The sequence below is a fragment of the Fistularia commersonii genome, chromosome 12 (assembly GCF_037954325.1).
Source record: "Fistularia commersonii isolate RoL2024-O1a breed Wild chromosome 12, RoL_Fcom_v1.0, whole genome shotgun sequence".
Classification (NCBI taxonomy): Eukaryota; Metazoa; Chordata; class Actinopteri; order Syngnathiformes; family Fistulariidae; genus Fistularia; species Fistularia commersonii.
This window is the reverse complement of record NC_141295.1, coordinates 4700578-4714827: the sequence shown is the minus strand read 5'-3', so window position 1 is coordinate 4714827 and position 14250 is coordinate 4700578. Positions and strand designations below refer to the sequence as shown.

Below are 14250 nucleotides of genomic sequence, written 5' to 3'. Positions count from 1 at the left end.
TCACGTTACAGAATTAGAGCTCCACGCCGACAGGAGGGATACGATCATGTGAAACATTTTAGCCGACGAGGAGCTAACAGTCATGAGAATAGGGGAAGAGCGGTTATTTGGATTGAAACGCGGTTTGAGATTCAGTGTCTGGAGACGTGTTTCCCTGTACAATGAAATTCTTATAAATTCTCATTAAATGTACTGATGCAGTGAGATGCAAACAGTGCAGGGGAATGTAAACAGTGCACAGGAAACTTTGCAACGTCACCTGAAACATGTATGACGTCGACAATACGTAGACAATACGTAATATCACATGAGTGCTTTTAGTGACCTTTTAGTGCACAGTGAGGATTAAGTTTTAATATTTACCGCCCCTCGGTAAGAACGACGCTGTGAGGAAAACCAGCAGTGTCGGGAGTGAACGATCACGTCCACCGACCGAATAAGAGTTGGGATCTAACAAGGAGGCAATAACAAAACAACGTCGATGTTCCCTTACGTTGTTTTCTGGGAGGAATCACACTGTCCCTTCTTCCTGTGGAGGAAAGAAAAACAGATAAATGTGAGCGTTTAAATGGTGACAGAATGATGTTCTCATGCAGAAAGGCTGGGATTTCACATTCACTGAGATCTCAGATTAGTAATGAAAACTGTCAAAATATCACCAAAACCAAACAACAAAAAAAATCTAAATAAATGATGCAATTAATAACATGTGCCATGAGCTAAAACTAGAATTACAAATAAAAGTAACAATTAAAAAAATCGCTAAAAATCTGCCCACCTGCGGAATGGTTTAATGATATTGCTCAGGTCCCTGACGCCCACAGAGGAGGCAGTCCTGGCGGCTAGGAGGAGGAACAGCGCCGCCGACAAGAGCACCACGGCGGGAACACGGCGACCGAAGCCCTCCATCTGCAACCTGGCCGGGACACGGTCAGAGGCTGGGTTTTAAAGAAAAAAACAACGTATTTTCCCCCCATAAAGTCATTTCGCAACCACCTCAAACACCGTGCCAGCGGGTATTAGCAATATTGTTGCCGTTTATTTACCGCTAGTATCGTTAGCCGCTAATAGTTAAAATGAATGATGTTCCCCGTTGCCCGTTAGCCCGTTGGCTAGCGTAAACATGCTAGTTCCTCGCATTATACCTTAATTTAGCCGTTTGTATTAGCTGATGCCGGCTAACCCACAAACTACCTATTTGTGGCTTATTCCCCCGACATTAAGATATTTATTAATGATTATAAGCTCGTGTTATAGGTTATTATAACACATAAGCCTTTAGTAATCCTGGTATCTAATTATTATAAATTCTAAACATGCTATTTATTACCACCCCTGTTAAACATGCTAGTGGTCATTAGCCTAAATGAGCAAATTCCATTTTTTTAGCTGCCATGAGCACATTGATTAGCAAATAGTTAGCAATTTTTTTTAAATCATGAATTTTCTGTTCTTTGAGCTCCTGTAGTCACCGTACAGCATTACCGAGACATTTAAGGGGAAAAACAACATATTTCTATATCTTTTTTTTATTATGTCTGTACTTAACAGGCATTAGCCATATACTATGATTATATTACAAGCTAGCATTAATCCATCATTACCTTGTTCTAGCTAATTTATAATGACAAAGGCACATTTTGCCACCCTTTTGCATAATTATTCAATCCTAAACAAATAAATAAAAAAGTGTATTTGCTATTTATAACAATACGTCAGACAAATCTTTGGATATTCTAGTTTTTTTTAGTATTTCTGTATGCGTTGATAGCTGAAATTAAGAGTCTTAATTGGGTCGCATTACTTTCAATGCATGATTTAGAGGTATATAATCATATAAATATAACATAAATTATAGCAAACTGATAGTTAAAAACATTTTTTCTGGAATTATGTGACACTTTATTTATCTAGGTTTTTATTGTACTTTAAATATGTCTATTTTTTTAACTACGCATAAAAAAAGCGCAGGCGAATGTGCAAGAAATTTGATATGTTTTGAAAAAATTCAACTCTCAAGCAAATGAAATGCAATTCTTCTGTTGAAAAATTGCCATCTCAGTTTAAGGCTTACCTGTTCTGTTTGAGCAGAAGAATCTGATCCGGACAAAGATCAAATGGAGATCCTGCTGCAGCAGCTGCAAATGTAACAACAAGCAGGTGTAATATATATACAGTATGATGCGGATGGCCAAACCCCTCTGACTCAAACCATGTCCTTATTTGAACATGTTGATTAATAATTTGGTTAAGGAAGGAGAAACTAGTTCGATGTTGAAAGGGATGACTATTGAATTCTTCTTCTCGTAGCGACTGGAATTGATATTTGATAAGAGGAAAAACAGTGGTCAATAGTGGTCAATTCTGGTTAAAATCTTCTTGTAGCAACTGGATTCGATTTTCTTCCCTTGAAAATCAAGATTTTGACCATGAACTGGATGACTTGAGAACCTCAGCGGAAATAATATCAATAAGAAATCCCCCCGTTTGTCTTCTGAACTGAACAAACCTCAGTTATTTGTCCTTAAAATCCTTTAAAATAAGAAAAGTGATGCGTTTAGGTCAGGGGTCGGCAACCTTTAACACCCAAAGAGCCATTTGGACCTGGTTTCCACGGAAAAGAAAACACTGGGATAAAGATACCACTGTATATATTGCTTTTTATTACCTTTTACCAGAGAGGAGCTCTGGTATTGTATGAGGAAGTCTGGAGTGGCAGAGAAGTATGTTAGTCTGGTGCAGGACATGTATGCTCGCTGTGAGACACTGGTACGGTGTGCTGTAGGGGTCACAGAGAAGTTCAAGGTGGAGGTGGGACTCCATCAGGGATCAGCTTTGAGCCCCTTCTGGTTCGCAGTGGTGATGGACAGGCTGACAGATGAGGTGAGACAGGAACCTCCATTGACCCTGATGTTTGCGGATGACATTGTGATCTGCAGAGAATGTGGAGATAAATAAATGGGTTCAAGCAGGTTGGAATGAGTGGAGAGATAGATGAGATAGAAGACTATCAGCCAGAATAAAAGGAAAGGTGTACAGAACAGTGGTGAGACCAGCGATGCTGTTTGGACTAGAGACAGTTACAATGACCAAAAGACAGGAAGCAGAGCTGGAGATTGCAGAGATGAAGATGTTGAGGTTCCCTGGGAGCAACCAGGATGGAGAGGATCAGGAATGAGTCTATCAGAGGAACAGCACATGTTAGATGTTTTGGAGAGAAGGTCAGAGATGGTTGGGTCATGGACAGAGGAGGGAGAGAGAATATTTTGGTGGACGGATGCTTGAATTGGAGGTCTAGAAGAAGACCTAAGAGAAGATGGATGGACGTCGTGAGAGAGGATATGAAGGTAGTTGGTGTGAAAGAGGAGGATCCAGAGAAAAGGGTGAGATGGAGAAGGTGGATTCTCGGTGGAGACTCTTGAAGGGAAAAGCCCAAAGAAGAAGATGAGCTGGTAGAAACGGGCTGGACTCAGTTTTTGGAAAACGCAAATTATTATATGGTTTTTGGAATTTTTGAGTATCTGGAAGGAAGAATAACTAATAGTTTTACGCTACACTGTCAGATAAACCCTTTTTGCTAAAGGGTTTATCCTCGAAGACCAGGAAAAATAAAAAGGAAATCAATAAAAGAAAAGCTCTGAAGAAAACCCCAGTTTTTTTGGTCTCGTCAAGCGGACTTAAGTATATATAGATAATATTCTCCACAACTGCCTCTATAAAAGTTTTTTGAGGCGTTTTTTGAGTTTTATGCATTTGAATAGAGTTCTGTCGTTCTTTCCACAGAACCTCAGAGTTTGCGTGGGAACGAAAGTGCACCGTCACACTGACGGGGCAGGGCCGAGTTAACAGCTCCGAAGAAAAGGAAGAAGAAGAGCGAGGTAAAACCACACAGCTGTGTAATACTTCATGAGATATCAGAGATACAACTTTATATCTGATAAGGAATTACCGTTGTGTAATCCTGAGGCCCCAAAGAGGGATGTCAAAAACAAGGAAGTGATTTTTTTTTTGTTTGTTTTGTGTTCAAGAAGCACGACTTGTTGAATTTCTTTACAAGCTGTGAAAGCGAGAAAGAGAATTCTAGAGGATGACACTGAAAAAATTACAAAAAACTTTCACAAGTAACTTCAGAGGACAAAACAAAACAATGAGCGCTTTTCTTCAGAATTACAGAGACTGAGTTTTTATCCAAGTGATGTGGTGCGATTCTTCAAATCACATTTAAAAAAAAACAATAAAATGCACTTGTGCTTTGAGAATTCGCACCGGGGATTTTGTCAAAGGCGCAAAAGGACGCAAAAACCCGAGAGTTAAATCATGGAAAAATAACAAACATGGCGACTTTACTCGTCCATAAACGGAGTTTAGATGTAAAGTGTTGCAAAACGTGCACATTAAAATTAGCAACACATTAAATGCGGAGCCAGAAAGTAAGAGCAGCAAATTGAAAAAACGACGCGTTTCATCCCTTTATCTGTTAAAGTACATTTATAAAACAGGTGGTTTCAGTTCATTTCAACGGGGAAATTGAATTTAACATACGGCCGATCCCAAAGAGTGTGTGTGTGATCTTACCCGAAGCTGCTCTGGAGCGTCTCCAAAAGATCTGGCCCACAACAACAAGAGACACCCTCAAAGCTCCAGATGGACTCCAGCTCACAGGTGGTCATATTAAAACAGTTTTTATTAATTTATTCTCTATTAAAATAAAATCAGTGGAGAATCATGACACAGCAGAAGCTCAAATAAACAATAGAATATGGAATGTTCTTAAAGAAAATAAAAGCTCCAACTGGTCCATCAGGGGGGCTTTATTTCAACCACAGTCAAATAAAGCACCACTTTTATATATTCATATATATATAAAGATATTTATATATATATTTATATAGTTTTCATATACACCTTCAGGCAATGACTAGAGAGGATTCTTTACAGAATCAAGTTTCTTGTGGTTCTCTTAATTTACAGGTAAACTTAGTTTCTGGATAATTAAACCACAGAAAACATCAAGGCAACTTTCCTTTGCCTCTTTTGTAAAGTACAAAACTGGCACAGAGGATGACCATCTTTATACACAGTAAAAATGCAATAAAATTAAATTACATAGAGGAGCAAAAGTCGTGTAAACCTTTCCCCGTTACAGCAAACCTAAAACAAATAAAATCACTTTCCAAAAACAAATTCAAATCTGTATAAAACACACACACGCACACGAAACGAAAACCTAAACAAAATAAGGGGGGAAAAAAAACAAACAAAAAAAAAAAAAAAAAAAAAAACAACTTTCTCTTTGCCCTTTGAAAAAATGTGCTATAGCTTGGACACGTTTTTGTGTTTTGTCTTCTTTAAGGTCGGCTGTGCGAGTCGGAGGTTTACGGAGCGGGACGACACGGCGGCGCCACTGACGGAACATCGGCTGAAGGCAACAACAGCAGCACAAACAGCAGAAGAAGAAGAAGAAGAAGAAGAAGAAACCGAGCGGAATTCAGATCCGGGACGAGGGAGAGGAGGAACGCGCCTGGCAAGAAAAAAAACAAAACAAAAAAAAAACAAAAAGGAAAAAAATCTCTTGGCGACTGTGAGCCGATGATGTCACGAGGAGGGCGGGCCTTTGACGGACAGTTTGGTAACTATGGCGATGGTGGCCTCCACCGTCCTGTACAGCATGTCCAGCAGGTCCGGCGGGGGTCCGACGCCCGGGAACACCTGCGGGGACGGGCCGTGGCCGGCGCCGCCCTCCGGCCCGTCCCCCGCCGTCCCCAGGGCCGACGGGAAGGCGGCGGCGTCCTCCGGCGGGGACGGCGCCGAGCCGCTCTTGGAGTCCGACTCCTTCTTGTCCTTGGCGTCGTCCCGCGGCTCCTCCTCGCTCGGCCGGCTGTGCGGCGGCGGCGCCTCCTGCGCCTCCTCCGCTTGCATGAAGCCGCCGCCGCCCTCCTGCAGCAGGGAGGACGAGGAGGAGGAGGAGAAGGACGAGGAAGAGGACGTGGAGCCCTCCATCTTCTCCTCTTTCGGGGACAGGTCCGGGTTCCCGGCCGGGGTCGGCTCCGGCGACGGCGGGTCCTGCTCCGTCCCCGGGTCGATCAGGGACGACGAGTCGCGGGTCTCCGTGTCCGAGGTGCTGGCGGGCGTCAGCGCCTCCTGGGGGTCGGCCTTCTGCTCGCCGCACGGGGCGAGGGCGGAGGCGGTGGCGCAGAGCGCCGCCGCCGCCGCCGCCCCGTCACCTATGCGCTCGTCTTCGCTGCTCACCCGCCGCCGCTTCACCGGAGTCGCACCTTCGTCCTCCGCTGACACACACACACACCAAGATTCACTCGTCACGGCAACCGGACTTCTTCACCCGTCATCCCCAAGGCTTCTTCAATTTCCCAACCCGCGTGTGTGTGTGTGTGTGTGTGTGTTTTACCTTTGGCCTTGTGGTCTTTGGCCTCCAGCTCCAGGACACTGCGCTGCTGCACACACACCCTGCAGCGGCCCAGCAGCTCCTGCAGGGCGGGGCAGAGGGCCGGGTCCACCACCTGCGGCGGCTGGACCGACAGCAGCAACACCAGGGCCCTCAGATCCTGACACGTGGAAGGACACCGGGATATGTGAGCAGATGTGTGTGTGTGTGTGTTTGTCTTTTACATCCGTGTGTGTTCGCGTACCGCGTTCAGCAGGCCGCTGGTCTTGCTGAGCTCCAGCCGATGAGCGGCCAGCTCGGGCTGCAGGCTGCTCTGCTCGCTCAGCAGGTTGGTGACCAGAACGCCGATCAGGTTGGAGCAGCCGGGACCCGACAGCACCTGGACCTGCGGGATTCTCCCAACGTTAGGAAACGCCGGACGCGGGACGTGGAGCTACGTCCGCGCCGGCGAAGAGCGGGTACCTTGTGCAGGAAGCAGGTGAGGAAGGAGTAGGCCACGTTGTTGTTGAGGAAAGTCCTCTCGTCCATCAGGATGTACTTGATGTACTCGCTGAAGGCCGGATCTTCACACAGCAGCTTCACGCACGTCTTAGCCAAGACAGACTGAGGAGGGGAAACACACGCTTCTTACAGCGGCCGGCGTTCACCTCCCGCTGTCCGATAAAGTAACGCGAAGCGGAGTGGAGTACCTGGGACTGGCAGAGCTCCGTCCACAGCTTGGGGAAGAGAGCCAGGTGAAGAGGAAGTCCTTCGTACGCGATCAGCACACCTGGAGGAAGCAGGCCGTTACCGCGGTTTGACCGTGAGCCAATATTTCATGATTGCAAAGGTAATCCCGGTGAATTGTTTGGTTTAGCGCTCGTTTTAACTGTAATGAAGGAATAGTTTCACATTTGAACAACAGCTAAGGCCTTATTTCAAGAGAGATGTGGTTTTTTTCAGACCTCTCTTTAAGATAAAGAGGTGTTTGTATAAACAGGAAGTCCTCGGTTCGCGCGGCAAGTGGTTGTGTCACAACATCATTCTGATGTACGGCGTTCCCGACGTCAACAACAAATTCTGTGCGGGAGGTAAATGGCGAGCGGAGCCGAGGAACACGCCGTCACGCGGCGATTTACGGGGAAAAGCGTTTTTGTTTCCATCGGGCTCACAAAAATAGCGAAGTCGGCCGAGGACCTCCTGTTGTGTGTTCTCTCCGCTGTCACTTCCTGGTTTTCAGCTTGTTTACAGATAATCTCATTTTGAACTAACATGCAGTTCACTAAGTAAACGATGTTTCTTATTCCGATTCGTTTGGAACTTTGTCTTTTTGCTCCAAATCCGGCAAAACCGAAATAATAAAATAAGAATCCGGTAAAACCGACATACTCAGTTTGACGAGGGTGTCGGTGAATTTCTCGCAGTTGATGGCGACGCGACACAGCAGGTGGATGAACTGGTGGTAGGACAGGAAGTAGTCCAGCAGCATGCGGTCGTACACGTCGTCTTTGCCCTGACACACACACACACACACACACACACACACACACACACACACACACACACACACACATATATGAAACCCTGCAGGAGCTTCGCTCACAGGGGTCAGAGGTCAGGAGGACGTACCTTGCTGCTCTCCACCATGGAAGGCAGCAGACACATGTTGAGCTCTGGTCTTGGGGGTCGGATGTTGTTCTTGGCTCCCATCAGTTTGATGTTCTCCCTGCAGGGCAGGTACGGCCCGAAAGACACTGCACACACACACACACACACACACACAGGAGACACTAGAAGCTTCCACAACCAAGCAGAACAAGAGTTTTCTATTGTCATAAAGAGCAAGGGGCGGGTCTCTCTGCTGTCAATCATCAGCCCGAGACGTGGCGTTCGTGGTGTCCACCACACCTGCGGTGAAGATGCTGAGGAGCAGCGAGAAGGTGAGGAGGACGGACTCACTGGGGATGTTGCTGTGGTGGTAGGTGCAGTGGTTGTGCTGCAGGAAGGGCACCAGCGTGTGCAGGAAGTCGTGCGGACTCAGAAGAACCAGCTCCTTCAACACGTCTGCAGAGGGAGACAGCGAGAGCAGCTGACTTCCAACTTCACACACGCCAGTCAGCGTAGGTGAGGTGTGTGTGTGTGTGTGTGTGTGTTACCCAGGCAGGCATTGCGGAGCTCAGGGGGGCTGTAGGAGTTGAGGAGGGTCAGCAGCTTGTGGGCGAAGTCGATCCTCTCCTGCCACTGGATCAGAGCCTGCTTCACATCTGGAAGAGAAGACACACTTTTTCCTTTATTTTACGCGTGGAATTCATAAATAATTTTGTCTCCTGATGTTTCATCGCCGCGGGCAACCGATCGAGTTGGCGAGCGAACCTTTGCGCTGCAGGTACGGCCTGGTGGCTTTCAGCACCGACAGGAAGATGGACAGCAGCTCCACCAGGTCGCCCGTCACGTGACACGCCGTGGCCTCGTGGTACATCATGTGCAGGGTGTTGAAGGACTGCAGAGGAAACACACACACACACACACACACACACACACACACACACACACACGTTGGCGACCGGCACCCTTCCCTCCGCTGGCCAGAGCGACGGCGTCCGTACCTCCGTCATGAGGATGAGTCCCCTGTTGAAGACCACCAGCAACCGGTCCTCGTCGTTCTCCAGCAGAACCCTGAAGGCACTGAGAAGAAGGTCCACGTTGCAGAGCGTCAGGAGGTTCTCCCTCCAAGTAGGACGTCTTTGTCAAGTGTGTGTGTGTGTGTGTGTACCTGATGAGCGTGGTCCAGCAGGAACGTCCGTCCAGGCAGCGCAGGTAGCAGCTGATGGTGGTCTTCTTGAACTGCTTGACGTCCTCCAGCTCCTCCTCCCTCATGTCGGCCCGCTGGGCCACGAACAGCTGCATCAGGTTGAATAGCTCCTCCACCGCCTACACACACACACACACACACACACACACGAACCTCAGTATTGCTAACATGCTAAGATCCCCATTAACATTTATTAAGAGATTTAACTGAGGCTTTAATCGAGGCCAAATGAGCCGGACTTGGAGCGTACAGTGATCCCTCGCTAGAACGCGGTTTACTTTTCACGGTTTCGCTACTTCACGGATTTGCATGGTGCATTGTGTTCTGCATTCTGATTGGCTAAAAAGTCACTCCGCTTCTTCTCTACCTGTGCGTCAATAAGGTTGCAGTTTAATATGCACACGTACGTAAAACAGCTTGCTGAATTTACATGACGCACGTGCAAATTCTCTCGCGATTTCCAGTTTCTCTAAAACCCATAATGTTGACAAAACGCTCTGGAGCGACAAAAGCACCTGCGGCAGGAAGATCTATCGCAACTATCGCAGATAAAGTTAAACTTCTGGACATGCTAAGGGAAGCTAAAAGCTATGCGGCTGTAGGTCGGCATTACGGAATGAATGAATCTTACGTTAGAAAAAACCTAAGGACGACAACAGCGATAAGTTTTAATAAGGATGCGAAAAGGGTTGCAACTGACCGCAATTTTTTTCTATAATCATTTTTAATTTTCTCCCGTTTAATCCAATTCCTCGGGTCGCGGTGGGCGGAGCTAAGCTCCGCAATTTGAAGCCTTCTGTTCACATTGAGGATTAAAATTATTATTTGACTGTACAGTACAGAAGTTATATGTTGAAAAAAACGTGTCTAAAGTGCAGTACTTTTATTTGCGAAACAAATGATTGAAGGATGGTTTGTTCTTTCTTTTCAACGTATAATAGAGTATTTAATTGTATAATAATTGTAAAAAAAAAAAGGTTTCTACTTCACGGATTTGGCCTATCACGGGTTCTTTTTGGAATGCGAAAAACAAGGGTTTACTGTACACGGAAAACCTACTTTAAAACGGCGAGAATCATCTCCCCCCCCCTTCCCGCCGCCTCGGACACCCACCCCAGGGTACTGGCTGGCGTGCGGCGTCAGGTTCTTGAAGGCCCACTGGATGTTCTGGTGCGACGCCAGCTGGCGGGTGAAGGCGGGCGACTGCTCGCAGCACATGCGCAGGATGCCGTAGTAGGCGGGCAGCATGCCGCGGTTGAACAGCACCACCTCCTGGTCGTCGTGGTCGGCCAGGATGTAGTTGAAGGCGATGTTCTTGGTCACCACGGGGTTCTGCACCACCAGCCGCACGTTCTCCGGGCAGTCCACGCACACGTTGTACCAGAAGGACAGCAGCGCCTGCTTGTTGTGGTTGGTGGCGATGGCCGGCTCCGACAGCTTGGGCTGGGGACGGGGAGAGGTTACCGCGGCGACGGGGCGAGCGGCGCCGATCGGGGAAGGCGGCGCGCTTCGCGCTTACCTGGAACAGGTTCCACAGGTCCATGAAGTACCCGGAGAACATGAGCTTCTCCGTCTTGGAGATGAGGCAGTAGGTCATGAAGCTGAAGTACTGCACCAGCTTGGTGGTGCCGTGCACGCTGGCGTCCACGTAGAGCTTGGCGCGGACCAGCAGCCCCAGCAGCAGGTTGTACACCTGGTGCAGCACCACCGTGGTGTCGGGCGACAGCGGCAGCTCGCGGGTCGGCAGGTGGAGGGAACGCGTGGAGCGGAACATCTGGCGGAAGGAGTTGCTGGGGATGAGGGAGACCAGGAGGTAGGCCGCCGCTGCAGGGAGGAGGAGGAGGAGATACCTTGACTCTTCTGGTGTCTTTCCCAGGAAAAATAACGGCGGCGTTTCACTCACACGTCCGGACTCGCGGGTAGTTGTGCGCCAGCAGGAAGCGCTCCACCCAGTTCTCCATGTTCTGCAGAACCCAGCTGTGGGCCAGTTTGTTCCTGGGAGTCTGGACCGCCAGCCAGTCCAGACACTGGGACGGGTTGTACTCGATCACCTGTCACACACACACACAGCGTGAACACACACACACACTGTCGTCTGTTTGTTTGTTTAGAAGTTTATTAGGACAGTGTACAAATACATCGAGCACAGAGGCAGAGATGTTTCTACCAGATTATAGCTCATAGCTAATTTCCATCTGTAGTCCTGGACAATACGAATATAAAACTGTATAAAACGGACAATATATATAAAATAACTATACAATATATAAGCAGGCAATAAAATATGTATTTTGCAAGTTGAAAGTGCTATTGTGATATTGTTACTTTGGTCATCTGGGGGGTATCAAAATACCCGTCTGGCATTGTTAGCGTTAGCATGTTAGGAGCTCCAGAATCCAGTTTTGTCTCTGCCTAAACGGTGTCCTTACCTCCCAGATCCTCTGCAGGATGTAGGAGGCGAAGGAGGGCATCCCAGGGGGGCCGCCGGCGAACTCCATCAGCATGGTGAGCAGCTTGAAGAAGGGGTTCGCCGCCTGAGCGGAGGAAACGCAGCTTTAGTCGCGGAACCCAAAAGGGGTTTCGGAAGGTCCCGGAGGAGCGCTCACCTCGGGGGTCAGCTTGGCGATGGAGGTGAAGAGCATGGAGACGATCTGCGGGGAGAAAACACCATAAACCTTAAACCTTCTCGCCTCCGAAGCCGCCGGCGGCGTGCGTCGAGGTGGACCTACGTGCTCGGCCAGACGGTTGTTATAGCGACAGAGGCTGAAGATGAGGTTGCACGTCTGCCGGATGTTGATGCCGTCCCTGATGTGCTGGAAGAGGAAGGGGAAGCCTTTCCCTCCGGTCAGCGCCGCCATGTCGCTCTGGGACAGCGTCAGGTGTCTGGAGACGGAGGAAGGCGGAGTTACTCCCACGGTCCGGCGGGACGAAGCCGGAGCTTCTCCGTCCCACCTCTCCGAGCGAGACTGTTCCACCAGGAGGGCGATCAGGGCGATCATCTTCTCCAGAGCCGCCGGGCGATACTTCTCCTCCGCCAGAGACAGGATGTCCTCCTCCTCGTCCTCCTCCTCGCCCTCCTCTTCGGACAGCACCTCCACCTGCGGCTGAGACCAGAGGACGCCGTTCAGCCTCCGGCGTCCTCCGGCGGGACGCCGGCGGCGCGGCGCGGCGACTCACGTTCTCCGGGCCTTTGGTCCCCATGTAGAAGTGCACCATGATGGAGATGGCCTGCAGGGACAGCAGGAACTGGCTCTGCGGACGCCGGCGAGAAAGGAACGCGGAGTTAGCGGGACGCGGGGACGGGACGGCTGGCGGGCGGCGGGCCGAGCGAAAGCGCCAACCTCTTCCTCGCCCATCTTGGCGAACTCGTAGAGGAAGGCGAAGTACTCGGTCAGGTGTTTGCTGTGCGGCTTCACGCCGTGTTCCATGATGGACAGGAGCGTCTTCACGAAGCGAGTGACGCAGGAGCGGCTGCCGATGTCCTCCACCGGGCCGTCCATGTCGTCCGAGCTGCGGAGGACGACGCACCTCGGGTCAGAGCCCATCCCTTTCCGTTCGCTCCCGTTTTTAAGAAACGGGACGAAAGAGAGCTTCCGATTGGCTCTCCGCGACCATGTGACGGGAAGATGGCGGCGGCGACGTACCCGTCCTCCATGCCGGGCTGCAGGTAGAGGTGGGCGTGGACCGGCCGCAGACGCTGGATGACGTGGATGCACAACCTCTGGAACATCTGGAGGGCGGAGACAGCCGGGGCTGAGCGCGCCTCCCAGGGGGCGGAGCTTAGGGGACGCCGGGGGCGGAGCTTACCTGTCGCACGATCTGATTGGGACACTTGATGAGGATCTGCATCGGCCACCAGTTGTCGTCCGCCATCCGGTCCAGGAACCACTGGGGACGACGAGAGCCGGCGTTACGGTACAAGTAACACACACGTGTGTGTGTGTGTGTGTGTGTGTGTGTGTGTGTGTGTGTGTGAAAGAGAGTGTGTGAGACAAACCTCGCAGGCGGCCTGGCTGTTGTTGAACTGCTTGGTGAGGAGCTCGATCCACTGCAGCATGGTGGGCTGGTGATCGCACACACACACACATATATATATACATACACACACACACACACACACTCATGAGTGACTGGTGATGCGTCTTGGAGAGGGAAAAGGGAGGACGGTTTACCTTCTCCTTGGAGTGGATGAACGTTTCCAGGACGAAAGAGGTGCTGAGCTGCAGGTGAAGGACACGGCCCAGTCAGACGTGCGTGTGTGTGTGTGTGTGTGTGTGTGTGTGTGTGTGTGTGTGTGTGTGCGCAGACGGCGCTCACCTTGGCCGTCATGAGGGAGATGGCCTTGGGGTCGGGCAGGGTGCTGGGGATGCTGCTGCACAGCTGCCACATGAAACTACACCACAACAACGCACGTCACACAACATCTCGGAGAAGATCGGCGCAGCGGCAGAAGGAGGGACCACCTACCCGAAGTAGGTGTGCTCGAAGATGTTCTTGTCCTGGAGGAACTGCATGTTGTCGTGCCAGATCCACTGGGAAGAGGAGAGACCATTAGCGATGCTGTTTGAGGACTATTTGAGGAGGAGAAGAAGAAGGAGGAGGAGGAGGCTCCGTTACCTCCAGCAGGTCTGGAGAGACGTCGAAGCTGAAGTCCTTGCTGTTCTCGTCCTCCAGGTCGACCCTCTTGTAGAACAGCATGTAGGCGCTGTGGGTCTGCAGGACAACGTTCCATCAAACAATCAGGCGAGAAACGGTCCGATAGCTTAAAGAGCTGAGGAGGTTCTGGAAGGAGGAGCGTCCTCACCTTCTCGAAGGAGAAATCCATGAACTTGTCGGTGACGGAGTCGTAGGTTTTGGTCTGAAACGCCAAAGTTTCTGTCAGTCACGGGATTAACGACGGCGTGTGTGTGTGTGTGTGTGTGTGTGTTTCCACGGCGACGGCCTACCGTCATCTCCCCGCCGAAGCACTCGGACGCCAGCTGCGCCGAATCGAAGGGCTTCACCTCGGCGTCGTTGAACAGGTACCTGCGGGCGGAGGCGCGTTTCAGCCGGGGCG

The 14250-nt window shown here is 49.9% G+C and overlaps 1 protein-coding gene across 5 annotated transcripts in view; it reads right to left on the bottom strand.

Annotated features, from left to right (window-relative positions):
• Positions 1 to 4666: 4666 nt before the first annotated feature.
• usp34 (ubiquitin specific peptidase 34) overlaps positions 4667 to 14250 on the bottom strand; it is a 27720-nt gene continuing 18136 nt past the window's right edge. For 4 of the 5 annotated variants that reach the window (XM_086156507.1, XM_086156502.1, XM_086156504.1 and 1 more), the window contains exons 48-77: positions 14141 to 14219; positions 13999 to 14052; positions 13812 to 13907; positions 13662 to 13726; positions 13512 to 13587; positions 13367 to 13414; positions 13192 to 13257; positions 13002 to 13082; positions 12839 to 12924; positions 12536 to 12704; positions 12372 to 12446; positions 12147 to 12298; positions 11924 to 12077; positions 11801 to 11845; positions 11624 to 11728; positions 11098 to 11245; positions 10714 to 11018; positions 10308 to 10637; positions 9156 to 9313; positions 8989 to 9067; positions 8756 to 8882; positions 8539 to 8646; positions 8342 to 8446; positions 8012 to 8136; positions 7772 to 7895; positions 7093 to 7172; positions 6866 to 7006; positions 6648 to 6788; positions 6407 to 6563; positions 4667 to 6287 (exon numbers count right to left, since the gene is read on the bottom strand). In XM_086156507.1, the coding sequence (XP_086012633.1) occupies positions 5596 to 6287; positions 6407 to 6563; positions 6648 to 6788; positions 6866 to 7006; positions 7093 to 7172; positions 7772 to 7895; positions 8012 to 8136; positions 8342 to 8446; positions 8539 to 8646; positions 8756 to 8882; positions 8989 to 9067; positions 9156 to 9313; positions 10308 to 10637; positions 10714 to 11018; positions 11098 to 11245; positions 11624 to 11728; positions 11801 to 11845; positions 11924 to 12077; positions 12147 to 12298; positions 12372 to 12446; positions 12536 to 12704; positions 12839 to 12924; positions 13002 to 13082; positions 13192 to 13257; positions 13367 to 13414; positions 13512 to 13587; positions 13662 to 13726; positions 13812 to 13907; positions 13999 to 14052; positions 14141 to 14219 (4171 nt within the window). In that variant the 3' untranslated portion in view covers positions 4667 to 5595. The remainder of the gene's footprint in view (positions 6288 to 6406; positions 6564 to 6647; positions 6789 to 6865; positions 7007 to 7092; positions 7173 to 7771; positions 7896 to 8011; positions 8137 to 8341; positions 8447 to 8538; positions 8647 to 8755; positions 8883 to 8988; positions 9068 to 9155; positions 9314 to 10307; positions 10638 to 10713; positions 11019 to 11097; positions 11246 to 11623; positions 11729 to 11800; positions 11846 to 11923; positions 12078 to 12146; positions 12299 to 12371; positions 12447 to 12535; positions 12705 to 12838; positions 12925 to 13001; positions 13083 to 13191; positions 13258 to 13366; positions 13415 to 13511; positions 13588 to 13661; positions 13727 to 13811; positions 13908 to 13998; positions 14053 to 14140; positions 14220 to 14250) is intronic. The other variant, XM_086156503.1, reaches the window with a different exon arrangement.